Here is a 17,679-nt window from a genome sequence, read left to right on the forward strand (position 1 = left end):
TAGTGGCTTAACCATAATTTAAACTCACCAAATATAGGATCTGTGGATAAAAGCGACCTTAAAACACCAGATTTTTTTCATTAAGATCCATGCATTATTCCACGAGAAAATAACCAAAATATTAAAAAAACATTAAAGAAATCCACACCAAAAGTTAATGGTTCTGGGCTGAGACCTGTCCTTCATCCAAGTTCTGTGGTAATGTGTTCAGTCGTTTTTTGCGTAATCCTGCTGACAAACCAACCAACCAACAAACGACAGAGAAAATATAACCTCACTGGTGGAGGTACTAGAGAATATTGGCAGGTACCAGCAATCATCTCGCCTTCTACATAAGAAGAGCAGCACTGATGGTGATAATAATAAAACATTTTATTTGTATAGCACTTTTCTAAATACTCAAAGACACTTTACAAGGAGAGAGAAAGCAACGATGAAAACATGTCATGAATAAAAATAGAAACAACTTTAAAAAGAGATAATACAATGTCAGTAGAATTGTGGGTATTTCAATGAACACCATGTTAGCGAGATAACGTAACAGAACTACAAACTGGATCCATGGTTAAACTGTTATTCATCAAAATTACAAAATTCACTTAATCTTTTATGTGTTTATTTGGGAGTTACCCGGCCAACTGTGGCTGGCTGCTTATTGAAACACCCTGCAGGTAGGTGTTATCTAAATCCATCCTGGGAGCAGTGAGACGTAGGCATGACGTGTTCTACAGGAAAAGCAACACTGGAGGGTGTGTTGGAGCCGAGGTGGGGGTGAGGGGTCCAGAGCTGCACACATACTGTATTTTGGCCACTGTAGCTTCCAGACGCAGCCGTGTTATGGGCTCGAACCGGCCCAGTACTGCTGCTAAGTCACTGGTGATCATGTGAGTGAGTCGTGATGAGAGGTTGATGTAAGGCAATGTTACATCTTTACAGCCGACACAGCTCTAGATAGTGGGTGGGACAGACAGTAATAATTATACAGCACTTGTCTTAAAGTGCTTCAAAGTGAAAGGAACAAACATGTTAACAGTCAGTTCTGAACAAAAGGGATGGAGACTTGAACTGTTATCTTCTAGATTTGATTCCCAGCCAACAGATTATTAAAAACTACAATAACAACAAGCCACCAGTCAGATGCAAGTTTAGAAAAAAGTGAGCTTTCAGTTGTGTGTTAAAAGAAGGTAACTGCACCAAACTGTCCCTGTTGGTAGCTGTGGCTGGGGAACACTGAGGTCCTTTTCAACAGCAGGGCTTCAGTCTTCAAAACACAGAGGCCAAACTGGCACGTACATGTCAAAATGGTTGGCAGAACAATAAGTTGTTTCTGTCGTGGTCCTTGCTGCTGATGCTCAGAGATGAGAGGTGTGGGTGCTGTAACGTCAGAGAGAACAAAAAACGGCTTTTTGAAATAGTCATGACACATCCTAACGCACAATATACACAACCTTCATTCTGGAGCACGTTGAAGGGGTACGAAAGAAAAAAAGAAGAAGAAATAATGTTCATGTTTCCACTTCTCCTTTCCAGAAGCCTCATTTCACAAAAGAAGTTGGGTTTTATGTTGAAAAACATATCAGACTGAAGGGAAAATTTTGTCACATTTACTTGGACAACTTAGTGCCCTGGAATCCCTTGTCTGTCAGGGTTTGGAACACACTCTTGATAAAATTAGCCTTTTCTTTCATTTAACATATGGAAAAGAGGGAAAGGGTGGGGAGAGACACTATTCATAATGGGAAGGATAGATATTTTCATAACTAGAGCAGGAGAGGAGGATGGGAAGATAAATTCTTAGTGAGAGGACAGACAATTTAACTTATATCCAGTACATGGCATAGATCATACATGAGGGTCAAGGCAACACATTTTTTAAACCTAACTACTCAGTAATCAATCTCAACTAGTTCTCAATGTGCCTGTCCCCGCTCCCAAACACAACGTTCCAAAGGAGGGGTGAGGCGGTGGAGGGCCGTCCCAACTCCTCCCTCCTTGATGCTGGGTCCGAAAGAGGTGGAGAGGAGGAGGAGGAGGTGAGTGTGAGGAGGTGGTGGTGGACGCGACGAAAAGGGGGGCAGCTGGTTCTGGGGTCTCATTGATTGTAGAGGGAGCGCTGCTCCCAGGGCATGGCCTGGATGGTGCGTGGCACGGGGGAAGGCTTGAGCGTGGGAGCTCCGTTCGGATGGAGGGAGTGGCCGATGGGGTTGATGGTGGTGAGGGGCCGCTGGGAGGCCAGAGAGAAAGTGTCCTGGTGCTTCGGCTGCAAGAGGAGAAGAGAGGAAGCCAGAGAGAGAGAAAGCCAGAGAGGAGAAAAAGAAGACAAAGATTGGGAAGGGAGAGAAAGGGGGGAGAAAAAGAAAGGACAAGAATCAGTGTCAGCGTAGTGACTTCTCAGACTGATGCACTGGTGAGGTTCAATGGGTGAGTGAAAGGAAGAGTTGGGAAAATATAAAACAAAGCCAAGAGCAACAATGAAGGTGTAGTTTCGAGTGAGAGACCGACAGGAACTTGGAGAAGATGGAGAGAAGGGCTGCACACATCTGAGCTACACCGCTTTTAATTCTCTTGTTGAGGACTCAAATCTGTGTGTGCTCGGTATCTGCAGTTGGAAGTCCACAAATAGTGGCAGCAGTTCATGAATTTTAATTACTATGATGTGTAATTATGATGTCTTTCCTCTAACCACTTGGCTAGTGTCCCCTTCAAAGAACCAGTTATGCATTATGATGTATACAGATTTACTGCTATTTTTCTTGAAAAGAAAGAAAAGCTTGTTTTCACACAAACCTATTTCATTGTTAAATGAAATTAGTAGCATGAATTTGTGTAGTCGAATTTCACACATGACACATATTGTGTGACTTGGAATCTGCAGATTCTTCATATAAATAGACTAACGTGGACAATGACATCTGAACCCTAGATTTATTTATCAGCATACCAGACCTTTGCCATGACTGAAGATAACATCAGACTTTGATTAAAGCACTTTTTGGACCTGCAGACGCCGCACGGACGTTGAGCTTTAAAGAATTCAATTCAAGCCAAAGATAAACTTGCTTGCAACAACACATTCATGTACATATGGTGGCTGCCTCACGTATCCCTGGTCATTTGTAGTGTTGGTTGTGCACATCGTCAGAAATTAATGCTATGTGTCCGAAGATGCAACACACACACAAATGGTAGGGTCAGTGTAGGGCAGGTGTGGGGATTTTGCAGGGTCAGGAGTCAGTTAGCATGTCAGCAGCAGCAGGGACAACAAGCTATGTGTGCTATCTAGTGGCATCCTACAGTATACAGGTAAGTATGTGAACACCTACGTTCACAACACAATCAGTTGACTCTGTGAACTCAGGGTTAAAAAGCAAGTATATCTCCAGCCTCATATATTAAACATGATGCATCTTGTCTGTTTAACCAGAGAGGGCATTATGAATAACAGTTTAAGCATTACCAGTATATGATTGATGTGCAGCAGCAACAACAACAACATCATTTGCAACACAAAGGTGAGTGAATGATTAGTGTCAAAGCTTGAAAGACAGGACTAAGTTAGCAGCACAGCCCCAAGTTAGTAGTGTTCGACCACCAGAGAGGATCCACAGTTCCACAGATAAAAAGTAGATTTTAGTCAGCTGGTTTGATTTGCTGGGACCTGGTCACATTGTTCAGGGAAGGCATCAACCTCAAACTGCTCTAAAAGGTACTTAAAAGGTTCCTATTGAATCTAGTGGGGCTAGCATCAGGCTGATACTGCACCCAGAGTTAGAGTGAGACTGGGGGTCAAATCGGCCCATTAGCACTTGAGCTCTGGACACACGCGCTTTTCTTGATGAACAAAGTAAAGTACCACCCACTGTTTAACCAGGGTTTAACTGTGTGAACCAATAACAAATATTTATTCAGTATTCTACTTAATATTTTACCTGCAACTACCAAGGTTTTTTTTTAAAATGTTAAAATCCCGCTGTGATGTTCTGAAACGGGCCTAAACGAAGGGATTTCAATCATTGTTTACTATAGCATACTAGTACAAGTTATGAGACAGTATGTGTCAGTATTGCTTGTCTAGCTACCACATAAGATGGATGTTTATGTGTCAGAGCACTAATCTAATACATCTGTGATGTTGTAGAAAGCCCTTCCATTCTGGGCCCCAAGAATAGTTTCAATGAAAACAGCAGACTAAAACCCAAAAGATTTGAGAAGAGAGCTACAACTGTGTCCACCAGGCGTCTCAACATACAGCAGCTCAAAACAGTTATGTGTGCCCTCCACAGGCAAGAGGACAGACGTGAGCTGTGAGCAGAGGCTCCCGGTGGACACGGAAAGCCTCTAAATACGAGTCCCTCTCTCCTGATGTTAGTAGCCAGACAGGGAGAAGGCAGCTAGCCAGCAGACGCAGACGGCGGGTGAGTGGAGGTTCTCTCTCCTACCATGGGGTTGGCGCTCAGCCTAGTGTATCCCGAGCTCATCTCCTTTACCTCAGGCACCAGGGGCTGGAGCAGGGAGTAGGAGGAGGACGGGGTGGCGCTGGAGGATGACACGTGTTTGTTGGAGGACGAGCTCCTCATGCTCTGCTGGCTGCTCTGGGAGGACACCGAGCTGGGACGGCCCTGCTGGGAAACACAGAAGCTCAACACACACACATACACACTCAGAGCTCCAACAGTGCTATTGATTCCCCAACGTTAGCTCTGCTCCTTACCTGGTGGGGGTCAGGCACAGACTGGCTGCTCACACCAGCACCCTGGGACATGGGGGAGACGCAGTGGGAGGGCAGGGGTTCCTGCTGGCCGTGTCCTCCATGCTGCTGCATCATGGAGTTAGCACTGTTCTGCTGTTGTTGTTGCTGCTGTTGCTGCTGCTGTTGCTGCTGACGACGAGGAGTATTGGCGAAATTGGAACGACGTCCACCAGACTGGATGGGAGGACAGAGGACAGCAGGAGGTGGACAGAGAAATACAGGAGGAAGAGGGATTTTGTAAATCATATCCGTCTTCATGCACATTGTTTGTGTAACATGCATGCCAGTAATGCACATAGTTGTGACCAGACTGAGAGAAGATAGAGTGGAGGAGAGGTGACGGATGAATGTGATGAACTGTGAATCAGATCTTAAAGCCTCTTGTGCCATTCAGGCAAAATCAACTGTGTCTGACAGACTAATTACCCTTCACTACCCTATCCCTATTTACACCTATTCATGTGAGGAGATGGGGTGGTCAAGTTGTACACACATACACACACACACACACACACACAGACACTCGCACAATAATTCTACTAACCATCCACTACATTCTACATCTATCTTCTGGAACCATTACAACTATAGAAGACACTTGCCTTATCAACTCATACTCTAACCCAGACAACTTAGTGTTTTTGCTGACATAGATATTAATTGAACCTAATTTTGCCTCATCCTTCCACTAAGTCTGCTTTTTCTTTTACAACCTCGGTCTTACCTTCATAGTTCTGACAATCGTTCATATCTGTTATGTTTATATTTTACTAGCGTTTGGCAATATATTAATATTATATGGTTAACCTGATATAAGACTATATGTGGTCTTAGATTTTAGGGAACATTTAATGGAAGGTTAGGGGAAGTCTGTCCTAAAAACTTAGAAACATCATAAATTTAAACTTAACACTTAATTTGGCAAACTCAGGCTACTGGAGCCTAATTTTAGCTTCAGCTCAACTATGGAAAGTATTTTTACAGAGTTTGTCCCTCGTCATTTGCACTGGAATTGTGGATGGAGGGGATCTGTTCACAGTAGAAACAGTTACAACCAGTTATTAATTAGTTAGTTTTTGTTAGCTTGCATCAGGTAAAGAGGTTATGCTTAAATGATAAACCACATAACACTTTAACTCAGGGCCCCTGTTCAAGATGGGGCCTCAATATGACATATGTAGTTGTTGGGGGGGTGTCTATGGTCTTGTTGCCCACTTACCACAGTTGGTGTACCAGCCTTAATACTGCTAGTCAGAAATGTTTTTGTTGTGCACGAGTTTCAAATGTAATGGTCAGACACCTGCTGTGACAGCCATCAATAGTTCACATTTGCTTTTGTGTTAAAGTCAAGTAAACACTGCCACCAGTGCAGTAACACTGAGACACAGGATGGCGCCAAGGGAAAACACTCATTATTGTCAAAGCCACATGACGCCTTTAAATCAGAAGTGTACCAGTTTGTTCCTGACCATCACATCTACAGCTCCTGTACAAGTTGACCCTTCCTCACAGCTACAATTCAATCTGCTGACACTGCTGCGCACACACAACATACACACACATGCTCACTCACGCTCACACCAACCTGGTTTTTGGCCGCGGCGCTGCAGCGGTGCTGGGCCAGGTCCAGCATGGTTCGGTAGCTCTTAAAGCAGGACGGGCAGTTGAACCGGTTCTTATGAACCAACCCCCCACACACACACACACAGACACACACACACAGACACACACACACACACACATAAATTTGGATTACTATACTTGCGAGGGAAATTCACTGAATTATATTAATTCCCTGACGTCTAAACCCTGAGTCTTTCCCTAAACTTAGCCTAACCCTGGTCTAACCCTAACTGCTTAGCATGCTTTCTCTACAGGAGGGCTGGCAAACAGAGAAGACAGAGGGTCAAGAAAAATGTGCTTTAATGTTACATGCACACACTTCAAACAAATAATGCAAAATATGCCTTGCTACACACACGCGCACACACACACACACACACACACACACACACACACACACACAGCGTTTCTCCCACATAAGGCATCTGTGGCACACAGATTTTACCAGGCCTGCCACATAAGCCTTGATAATGTTAATTCCATTATTAAATGTTACATCAATTATCTGAAGGTTTTCCTGTTGACACACAAGTGGACCAACAGTGTTGCTGTCAGTTATTGGTGTAGTTCCTTTAAATGTTTCTTTTGATGGAATCCTCAATGTTACTTCACATAGAAAACACAACCCTCACAAAATGGAACAATTCTATAGGTTTCTGTCATGGCCACCAGTTTGAATTATTCAGACTTTGTTTCTGAGAAATCAGGTTTTGTCCATCAGTTTGGGGTGGTGGAGGGCTAAATACTACAATACCAATGAGTCTCCGGCGATAGGGACAAGAAGCCAATTCAGATCGGTGAACTCAAAATGAACCCAGAATACAAGTGAATAAAACAGAAGTAACATTATGTAAGAATTGGTCTTTTTTGTCATGTGGGACCCCTACAGGTTCTGACTACATTTCACATATACACCACTGTCATAAATATGGGCAGCATTCGTTGTTACAGGACTTATCATCAAAAATGAGGGAGTCAAAAACTATGCTAAAAAAGCCAAACATCAAGTAAGTGACACAAGACTGAGCAAGCCAGATAATATTATTTACTAGTCCAACAGCAACAAGTCTAGCTCAGAGTTTGTCTGCAGCCTTTAATTTAGCAAAGCCGTCGTCAACAACTAAAAGCCAGTTTGAGATTTACTCTTGTCCAGCCTCTTGCTAGGTCACTCTTGTTCTCCTCCTAGCTCCTCCATCAACGTCATCTTCGGTCTCTTCCCCTCTGCCCATTCCTCACTCCAGATCCGAAAACTTCCTTTTCCCAGCACTCCAAAGTTCCTGTGATAGCTGCGTAAATACCAACCAGCCTCCCGTTCTCTGAACTTCCCATACAGATATCCAAGCCAACTAGCTATCAGCAGCTACAGCTAGCAGTGGTTACTTTAGAAAACAGTAAAACTATCTGTCTAGAAGAAAACTCTTGATCCCAGACAGTTGAGGCAGAACAACTGGCAGACGTCGGAGGGAGAACTAGAGAACATTTTCTCCACAAAATATGATGTAGTGTGACATAGTACTGGAAACACACTTCTAGTGGGAGATCGTAGAAGCACAACCCAAGTTATGTAGTACAACAACAGGTGTTCAGGGCAAAGAGAGGGGGAGAGGGGCCCTATTGTCCTTATTTCAAGTAGCATAAAAATGATTTTCAATCTATCCTTTCCAGACAAAACAGAAACAGAACATTGCTTGAAGCTGACGATTGTTTAACTGGTTACAGAGAAAGCTTATTTCAGCTGCTTGTAACTGCAATCTTATTGTTTCAGTCACTATCCAGAGCTCATGACCATAGGTGAGGGTTGGAATGCGTATTCGACAGGTAAATCCGAAACTTTCCTTCCGGCTAAGCTCCCTCTTCACCGCAATGGTCTGGTACAACACCTTCATTAGATGCCCCACCAAACCACCTGTCCATCTCATGCTGCATTATTTTTGCTGTCGTCACTCGTGAACAAGACCCCAAGATACTTAAACTCCTTTGCTTGGAGCAGCAACTCACCCCAAACCTGGGGGGAGCAATCCACAGTTTTCTGGAACCAAGGCCTTAGAAGGAATGGGATTTTACTTCTGGAACTAGAGACACCCAAAACTCCTACTTTGCAACTTGATTAAGACCATTTGGATGAGATCATATAAATGGGAATTATCAGTATTATCAGGAAGAGCGTGATTAACAAGTGTGATGCTTCTCATTAGTGTTGTTTTATTTCTAATTATTTATTATTCCGATATTGAAATTATAGCCGATACAGCCATGTACAGCAAGCTAGCAGTTCAAAGATGTCGTCACCCATATGGACATTCACATAAATGTTTTAACACATCAAATCTTTTAAGTTGATTAAAAAGCCATCATCGCCAAGAAAGTGTACTAAAGAAATACGAAGCAGTTGCTGCTAGCTTTGCCTGCACAAAGCTGCAGGACGTTTTCTTAAGATAACCCAAAGGCCAAACAATTACAGACAAAATCATGGCATTTGTTGCACTTGACGACCAGCCCCTTTTCCATGGCGAGGATTTCGCCAGCTAATGTCACATTTGGATTGGAACCCAGGTGATCTCTCCTGAACCGCCGCTACTCTGCAGACGTGTTCCTACGATGATGGTCCAGTGTTTCCCACACATTTATTTATTTGTGGCGGTCCGCCACAATATCACCATTGGCCGCCACATATTGATTTTCTAGTTTTGGAGCTGCGTGTCCCGTTCTCACTCACTCAAGACAGCGCACCCGTCAGTGAATTGCATGATGATGTATATAACTTCCTCTGCAAAGAAGATGGCTGGCCTCATCGTCGAGATCAAGCCCCCAGAAAGAGCTCCAGGTCTTGAAGCCAGATTTTGTCGTGGCCAAGCAGTGTATTAAAATCGTCATGTGATGCTCTGGGGACTTTTTCCCGTAAGCTAACATTGTGAAAGAAGCGTCTGTAAAACGGTAATAAAAGCCTCACAGCCCCCACAAAATGACTTGTTTTACTGTCAGAATTTGGGCAAATCGGTCCATTCAAAGAGTCGAGAAGAGCTGACCAATTACATTTTATCCCCATCAAAGTTAGCTTGGCGCTAAACCGGAAGTTAGCTGACTCTGTTGGCGGAAGTCTCGAGTGCGCATGCTCTATGGCACCCCAGCTGGACAGCCACCCCCACAATTAAAGTCTGATTCTGTGGGAAACACTGTGGTCGAAGTTTTTCCACGGACATATAGACTTCTGACGTTAGTAAAGATGAATGATTTAATATTCCAAAGCATCTAACTGACATCACTATTACCCACAGAGAAAAGAACAGTTCTGACTTATCAATTGTTCATTTATTTTTTCTAGTAAAACACACTGAAAAACATCAAACATACTTCTATAGACCATTTTGCACTTTTAAAATAAATGCCTTGACCTGTCAATTGTATTAAATGCCCAACACAAAAATACCCCTTTTTACCCTTGAGTGGACATAAACTACACATTTGGAACTTTTTAAAATAAGGTAAAGGTAATTATAAAAAAAGGTAAGGTAAAAGGTAAAAGGTAATTATTGGTTGAAAAAAATCCATATCGTACATCCCCAATGTCACTATAGTGCTACTTTAGTGGTATTAATAGTGTTTTTTAGTAGACAGAATTTGAAAGTCAAGTTCAACTGAAGTTCTTTTATAAGAACTATAATATTAATGATAATATTATACTGCATTTTTACAGTGAAGCTGTTAACATTAGATGCCAAACTTTAGTAAATTATTTTGCTCTTTCAATGGGGCTTGGGTATGAATGTAACTGTTTTTTTTCCCCCAGAGATGAAGGTTTCTAAAAAATGACTGAGCAATTTACCAAAGACACCAACAACTAAGACGTTAATTACCCTCACCAAGGAGATTATGTTTTTACCTGTGGTTACAGCGCCACAGAGCCCGTTTCTTATCACAGCCCACAGTGAATTGTATTTGACGGAAACAAATACAATGAAACAAATCTTGTCAGCTTGGTTTTAAACTCCTCCTCCGCAGTCATTTTAACAAACTTGGTCAGACAGAAGTCTTTTTCCGTGAATTTCTGTGTCTTCCAATTCTTTCTATGATTGGTCTTTAGTCAGTCAAACTCTACAGTCTCTAACGTTAAATGGCAGGAAAAGAGCCAAGCTGATAGAACAGACCAGGTGAGCAGACTACTGCAGGAGCAGAGCAGTCTAATATTAACCTGAGCATTAAAGTTTAAAATGCGGCTGCTGCATCCTTCTTTACTGCCACTCAAGAGGTCACTGCACAAGTGCTCTGCCTCCTGCAGGGTATAGCACACCGCCCCCCACCTCCTCTTTTAAAACAACAACGTGTCCGATAGGGGTGTGAATCTTTGGGTGTCTCACGATTTGATTTGATTCGATTCAATTCCGATTCTTAGGGTCACGATTCGATTCAGAATCGATTCTCAATTCGATTCAGAATCGATTCTCGATTCAAACGATTCTCCATTCAAAAATTGATACAGTGCATAGTGTGTTCAGGCAAATTATGGCATCAAAACAATACAGTTTGTATAAGATAATGTGATTTTTAAACAAACTGATTCCAATGATGTAATCACACAAAGGCATTAAAAAAGGTAACATTTATTCATGCTAAACAAATAAAAACTTAACTACTGTACAAGAAATAACTTGCATAAATAAAATTGCCTAAATAAAAGCTTAGGCCAGCTGCCTTTTTCTCCCAGAAGTTACAAAAATAAACTGTACACAAATAACACAAATTGGTGTTTTGTGTGATTTTTCAAAATATAAAAAAAATGCTCACCATTAACAAATAATTACATTATAGTATCACGGAAAAGTCCATTTCCAGTAGTTCAACCCCAACCAAGTATTGAGTGCATTTAGATGGACATAGTTTTCAGAGGCCAACATTTCTATATTAACAATGCTTTAAAAAAAAAAAAAAGGAAAAAAAAAAATTCCTTTGTAATATTTAAATTTTTGGGGATACTGAATTTTAGGTCTTCATTGAATGTTAGCCATAATTATTACTATTAAAATAAACTGAATAAATAAAGACATGGGATGTTTCATTCGGTGTGTAATGGACATATATGTAATGTATTAGTTTCACTTTTTGAATTGAATTAGTGACATAGGCCTTAATAAACTCTCCCATGACATTCTAATGCACCTGTACATCAGAAACAATAGGAGTGATAGGTACAGTAGGATATGCAATAATTAACTACTGCATACATCTTGACAGCTCTACTTTACACTGTTGATTTGTATAATCCCAACAGACATGTCCAGTGATTTTCAGCTTTCTGTGTTTACATTTGTCTGTTTTGATGATACAAGTCAGCGGTCCTGAAATGTGTGTTTCTCTTCTATAAAACACATTCTACATCGCGGAGGCAACGTCTCTCCACTTAGGGCTTCCTTCACCTTTGAAACGGGGCAGAGCTCCGTGGGAAACACCTGCCTGACACAGCAACGTAGGGAACCGTGCACGTCCGCGGCGCACAGCTCCCCGGACATGCACGGGGGGAAAAAACGGCGTCGCCGTCGCACCGAATGCACGCGGTTACGCGCCGCACATTGGAAGCTAATAGGTAGGCTATTATCAGTATAATCAGGGGCAACCATGAATGAGTTCGCCTCAGTTTCACGTGATTGTCACTGTCAGCCTGTTAATTTTACTGACCCGAGCTGAGACGCGCACCCCCCCCCCCCAAAAAAAACAAAAACTCTTCGGATCTGAACGATTCACACAAGTCACCTAATTGGCCACGAAAAAAGCGAGTTGCGCTTTTCGGCGCGCTGTTTGCATCGCTGTGAAGACATTTTAAATATCCAAAATAAATAAAGATGGAGGTTGTGGCCAGCCAAGATTCCTTATTGCAGCAACAATGTTAGCACCATTGTCTGTAGTGATGCGGAGGCATAACAGAACACGTGATGATGATGACGTATGTGTTTTTTTCCCAAGGTGTTTCCCGGTGTCCTCCTGTTAATCTAAACATGTACGAGCTGTCTGTTTATAATCTTATGATGCTGTTATAATGTGCTGTGATTGAGATCCTGACCCACCAAACATCCTGGAAAGTGACAAAGTTACGTTTTTCTATAATTTACATAATTAGCCTACATAATCGCCATCAGTAAACAGGACGCTGTCTGACTATTTCACTCACGGAGTTCACGAAGTTCATTAAGTCTCAGTCGGGAGGGCTGACCATCAGCCAACAACAAACACTTGGTGAGTTAAAGTTTTTTGCCGGGGACAGACGCTGTTTTTCGGGCAGAAATGTGACGAAGAGTCGGTCGGACCGACAGGCTGACAGACACTTCTCCACGAATAACTGCGGTATTATTTTCCTCATATAAGTTGCCAAAGACACGACCAGTTACTACGTTACTGTTGTTTGGTCCGGTAACGTTGCTTTGTGGGACATTTATCTTTATTTTGTTGAGTGAAGGATCTGTACAGTTATCAGACACCAACACCATCAGATCGACACACCCTCGCTCCGCGCCGCCGGCTCGGTTCGCCAATACTGCGCCTCTGATACTACCTCCGGAGGCGAAATTTCACCCCTTGTCGCATCTGAAACTTTAACACAAAGGCGGATGCGGAGAATTGGCGCAGGATCCCCGCATGCAAACGGTTGTGTGACTGAGGCTAGTGACTGACAAGAGGGATCTAGTGAGAGACACGAGGAAAACAAACAAGCATTAAAATGGAAATTATCGAGGCCGGCAAAATTATCGAGCTCATTTTAATTTATCGTACGATGAATTGATTTATTGACTATCGTGACAGGCCTATTCACACTAACAATAGCACTGAATTTAATATCACAAGATGCTTCCTAATAAGGGCCCCTGCTGGTGTGCGGGTGCTTCCATGAATGGAGGCGAACTGGTAGGCAAATGTAGCAGGTATTAAGCCCTCCTCCTAGCAGGTGGAAAGAAGTGTCTGTGTGCAATGTGACTTAACAGTTTTGAATCAGGACTAGGGATGTTAGTTTTTGTTAATTTTGCTTTTGGTCACCCAACACCCATAATTTGGTAACGAACAGTTTACTTATTAAGAAAATAAGGTAAAATTACAAGAAATACACCAGGCATTTAATCCAGCACTGAACTGACTTAATGAGCTCCTGCAGCTTGTCATCTAGGCTGTCTGACAGCCTCGGTGAGGAGGCCCTGGTTGAGGTGCACAATATTGTCATTTAGTTGTCAACAATTAAATTATTCAGCAATTATTCTGATAATCGATTAATGGCTCTCAGTGACTGTTTAAGAAAAAAATCTGTCAATTATTTGATACCAGCCTAAATATGAATATTTTCTGGTTTCTTTCCTCCTCTATGACAGTTAACTGAATATATTTGGGTTGTGGACAAAACATTTGAAGACGTCAACTTAAGCTTAAGGAAAAACTGAGCAAAAATATTTTACCAATTTCTGACATTTTATAAACTTAACAAATCAAATAATTGAGACAGAAATTGACAGATGAGTTATCACTGATAACAATTGTTGGTTGCAGCCCTTCAACAGCTGTATTTCAATATGTCTGACACACGTTTAATCAACAATTAGGTAAATTAAAGTATCGGACGCCCCGGGAGCAAAGTAAGTCAATGATGTAAAGTGTCCCATTATGTAAACACTGGACAGCTGGGAAGTTTGTCGGAGGAGTTTTACAGCTCCTATCATAACAAACAGTGTAACTGTGTGTCATTTCAAACAGTCATGGGATTGTTTTAAACCTGCATAATATTTATTCATGTCTGGTGATATTCTTCTGTTTGTGTATTAATGTGCAGCTGAAAACAGTCCATAAAAATGCCCTTTTCTCCCCTTTTAAAATTAATTTGATAAAACCACAGTGACCAGCTGTTTTAGGGAACTACTGAGCCCTAAAAAAAAAAAAAGTAACTATATATTTGTAACCTGTTTTCAAAGATTTTCATTGTCATCAAGAACTCATTACATTCAAACGCTCACATTTTTTGCTGCAAATGACCCTTACAGAATTGTTAAATTAGCAAATATTAATGCGGCCCAACACCCACCACCCTAGGCACCATCCTCTCTACTCCCAGCACCATCTCACTCTGACCCACCTGGTTGGTTGTAGCTGCAGTGCAGCGGTGCTGTGCCAGCTCCAGCATGGTCCTGTAGCTCTTACAGCAGGAGGGACAGTCGAAGCGGTTGGGCCCATCATCATGGATCCTCTGGTGGTTGCGGAGGTACCGGGCTAAACGGAAGGCCTTCCCGCAAAGGTCGCACATGTAACGCTTCTGACCGTGGATTCGCATATGGTTACGCAGGGACATGTAGTTGGTGTAGGGCTTGCTACAAAAGTCACACCTGAGATTGGAGACAGAATTTGTGTGGAAGTTAGAGGTGAACAGGAATAAGTGACCTTCACCTGATGCCACTTAAGAAAGAGAGTTGGTAGAAGCTCTGTGTCTTATTCTACAATATTTTGGCATCTTTACTGACATAGACTCAAAACGGGTTCATTAATCTTAATAATAATCGATGTAAAAAGAATCCTGAGTGTGTACCTGAAGTCTCCAGTCTTGTGGGTGAGCTTGTGGTTGAGCAGAGAGCTGGCATGCTTGTAGGCGCAGGTGCACATGTCACAGACGTACGGCCTCTCATCTGACTCCATGTCGTCGGATGCCGCCGTTGCCGGTGCTGGCGCCGGCGCTCGGGACTCCAAGGACAGACTGGAGCTGGAGAGTGATGCTGAAGAGAGACTGGAACTGGAGAGTGCTGCGGAGGACGAAGGGAGCTGGTCACACCAGCTGATGGTCGAACTCGGCTGTCACAGAGGAGAGGAATACATTAAAGCAGTGTATTACAACATGCATATATCAACAAGTCTGTGTGTCAATGATAACTGTTAACTGATGTTTTGTTTTTCAACATGGTGTGGCATTTATGATATTTTGTCTTATCCCATTTAGATAGGATGAAGGTTTCAGTATAAGGATTCTGCTCACAGTAGACACACTGGGTGGCAATGACACATTTGCAAATGAGTGCATACATGACAAACTATGAGGCATGTGTTCAGATAAGTACCATAAATGATAAGGCCAAATTATTTTATAGAGCCTTGCTTTAATGGGTAGACTTGTGTTGATAAAATTTTACCTAAAACTTAAGATATGGCTTTACACTGGCAAGCCATAGAACAGTGTTGCACCTTGTTCTAAAGAAAGCACTGTCACTGTCACCGCACTGTCCAACATGGATTTTCTTTTGAAGAAATGTCAGGTGAAAACAGTATGGAAATGTGAGAAAAAGACAGCTCATCACTGACAGCAACTGTGTCCACATTAGGAGCTATATTGGCCTAATACTGACTGCAAACCTGGCCCGTAGCAGAGTACTGAAGACCCAATCTAACCACACCTGACGGGTGCTGCGAAATGTGAGACCCAAAGCTGCATTTTTAATTCACATTAATCCAGTGCTGACCATTGGCTAGCCAGGCTAACGCAACACATTGGCTACACTCAAGTCTGTTTTTTTGCTCCTTTCCGTAGGCATTCAGTATCAACTTGCAATATGAAACCAGATGATTTGCCCAATCATACAGAGAGAAATTCAAAAATTACACCTGAACATAACCAACCGCAGCCGAAGCCTTAAGCTTTACACGCCAAAATGGCCAGAAGCAGAACTAAATTACACCACCCCGAGTCCAGTGTGCAAACACAAATCTCTCCCTGCCCAGCTTTGACATGTCTGCAGATGAATATATTCTCTCATAAATGTTCTTCATGGGATGGCACCATTTCACTGTATACGTTTGTTTACTATGCAGACTGTGTGCTTAGTGTAACCTAAGAAAACAAATGCAACAGTACACAAAAAAATTAAGATCTGTTAATCACTTTGACAGCACATAGATTCCCTGGCCACTTAATTAGGTACACTGATCCAATCTAACCAACTACAACCTAATTAATAAACACACCTCACTGACAGGGACAATCTAAACTGAACATATTTTTGGTAGAGGCAGAATTCACATGGCTCACAGAGACTGAGAGGACAAACATCAGGTGAGTGAGACCCGGAAAGTGCTGCCAACCCCCCTAAATGATAACACAGGTCTGTGAATAACATAAACAAATCTAATTATGAGGAAATTCAACAACCCAAGTTAAGAAACCCACACACTCAGTGTAATTAACTGTTGATTTAACCTGCATGTGTATGACAGTGAAAGCCCACCTTCAAATGTAGAAACACGTTTAAACATATATATTAATGTGTGGGTGTCTGTGTGGGCTGTACATATAATCTGCCGGCTGAGAGCGACCATGAATGAACCGTACAGTCTGGCATCACAAAGAGGTCTTTCAAAGTCCTCCGCGGGGCGTCTTCCGCTCCCGTTTCCTGTGGGACAGCCTGGTCGTGTTTACTTTGCGCTGTTCGCTAACAATATTGCAGGCCATGAGCATACACTGCTGCTATAACTGCTCAAATTACTGCAGTATCATTCACCACTATGGAAGAAACCTTTCAAAGTGCCGTTTTCTACACAGCTCTGCCCAAAACAAACCCGCTGCTCTTCAGCGCTGCCTTGTTTTGCACGGGCTCCGTTAGCCAGCCGTACTCGGTGTTGTCTGATGTTAGCATTAGCTCGGTGATGCTTGGCTAGATTTAAATGAAATTTCCTCACCACTCAGTATCTCCAGACAACACATCGCTACAATGATGCTGGGGATACACCCTCAATTGCACTTAAACTCTTTTGGAGCAAAATATATACAAAATACAAGACATAATAATTACAAGCTATTTAGCTCGGAGGCTAAGAGTCAAACTAGGCCATGAGCCGCTCAGCATGACGATTGGTGCGATAGCAGGAAGCTAACGAAGCTGTTCTGTGACATAACTTGCAGCTTCAGTGCACACAGTGCTGCTAAAATGCGTTCAACTCCACACTCAACTAACAACCCTGTTTAAAAATATATACTTTGTCAAATGCTTAGTCCATACAATGTGGCCCCATTAGCTGTTTGTTATAGCCATTGGTTGGCTGGGCTCGCTAGCTAACGCTGGTGGCAGCTGGCTTTCTTACTCCGGAGTCGTTCGGATCCTTTTTCCAGAACAATTGCGAGCAGTGGCCGAAAGACTCTGTCGATGTCACATAATTCACTCCATTTCTGTCCTGAAAGTCTCCATGTGTGCTGCCGGTATTTGTCCTGGCGTACATCGTGGGTTTTCGGATTCTTCGACTTTTTCTGGTTGAAAAGAAATAGGGCCGCTTTGTGGGGATCTTCTTCCGAAAAGAAAAATATT

General features: G+C 42.5%; 1 protein-coding gene across 3 annotated transcripts; it reads right to left on the reverse strand.

Annotated features, from left to right (window-relative positions):
- Positions 1–348: 348 nt before the first annotated feature.
- LOC311268059 (uncharacterized protein) lies at positions 349–17,679 on the reverse strand. 3 transcript variants are annotated; one of them, XM_084371407.1, is made up of 6 exons: positions 17,459–17,679; positions 14,922–15,181; positions 14,475–14,721; positions 4,712–4,924; positions 4,440–4,619; positions 349–2,260 (listed from the first exon to the last, which is right to left on the reverse strand). In XM_084371407.1, the coding sequence occupies exons 1-6, from the start codon at positions 17,591–17,593 to the stop codon at positions 2,093–2,095; spliced, it is 1,203 nt and encodes a 400-aa protein (XP_084227533.1). In that variant the 5' UTR covers positions 17,594–17,679; the 3' UTR covers positions 349–2,092. The 3 variants fall into 3 exon arrangements, with proteins under 3 accessions (XP_084227533.1, XP_084227534.1, XP_084227532.1); XM_084371408.1 differs by having other exon boundaries at positions 4,488–4,622; XM_084371406.1 differs by having other exon boundaries at positions 4,440–4,622.

Source organism: Pagrus pagrus (assembly GCF_965226575.1).
Source record: "Pagrus pagrus genome assembly, chromosome: 13".
Classification (NCBI taxonomy): domain Eukaryota; kingdom Metazoa; phylum Chordata; class Actinopteri; order Spariformes; family Sparidae; genus Pagrus; species Pagrus pagrus.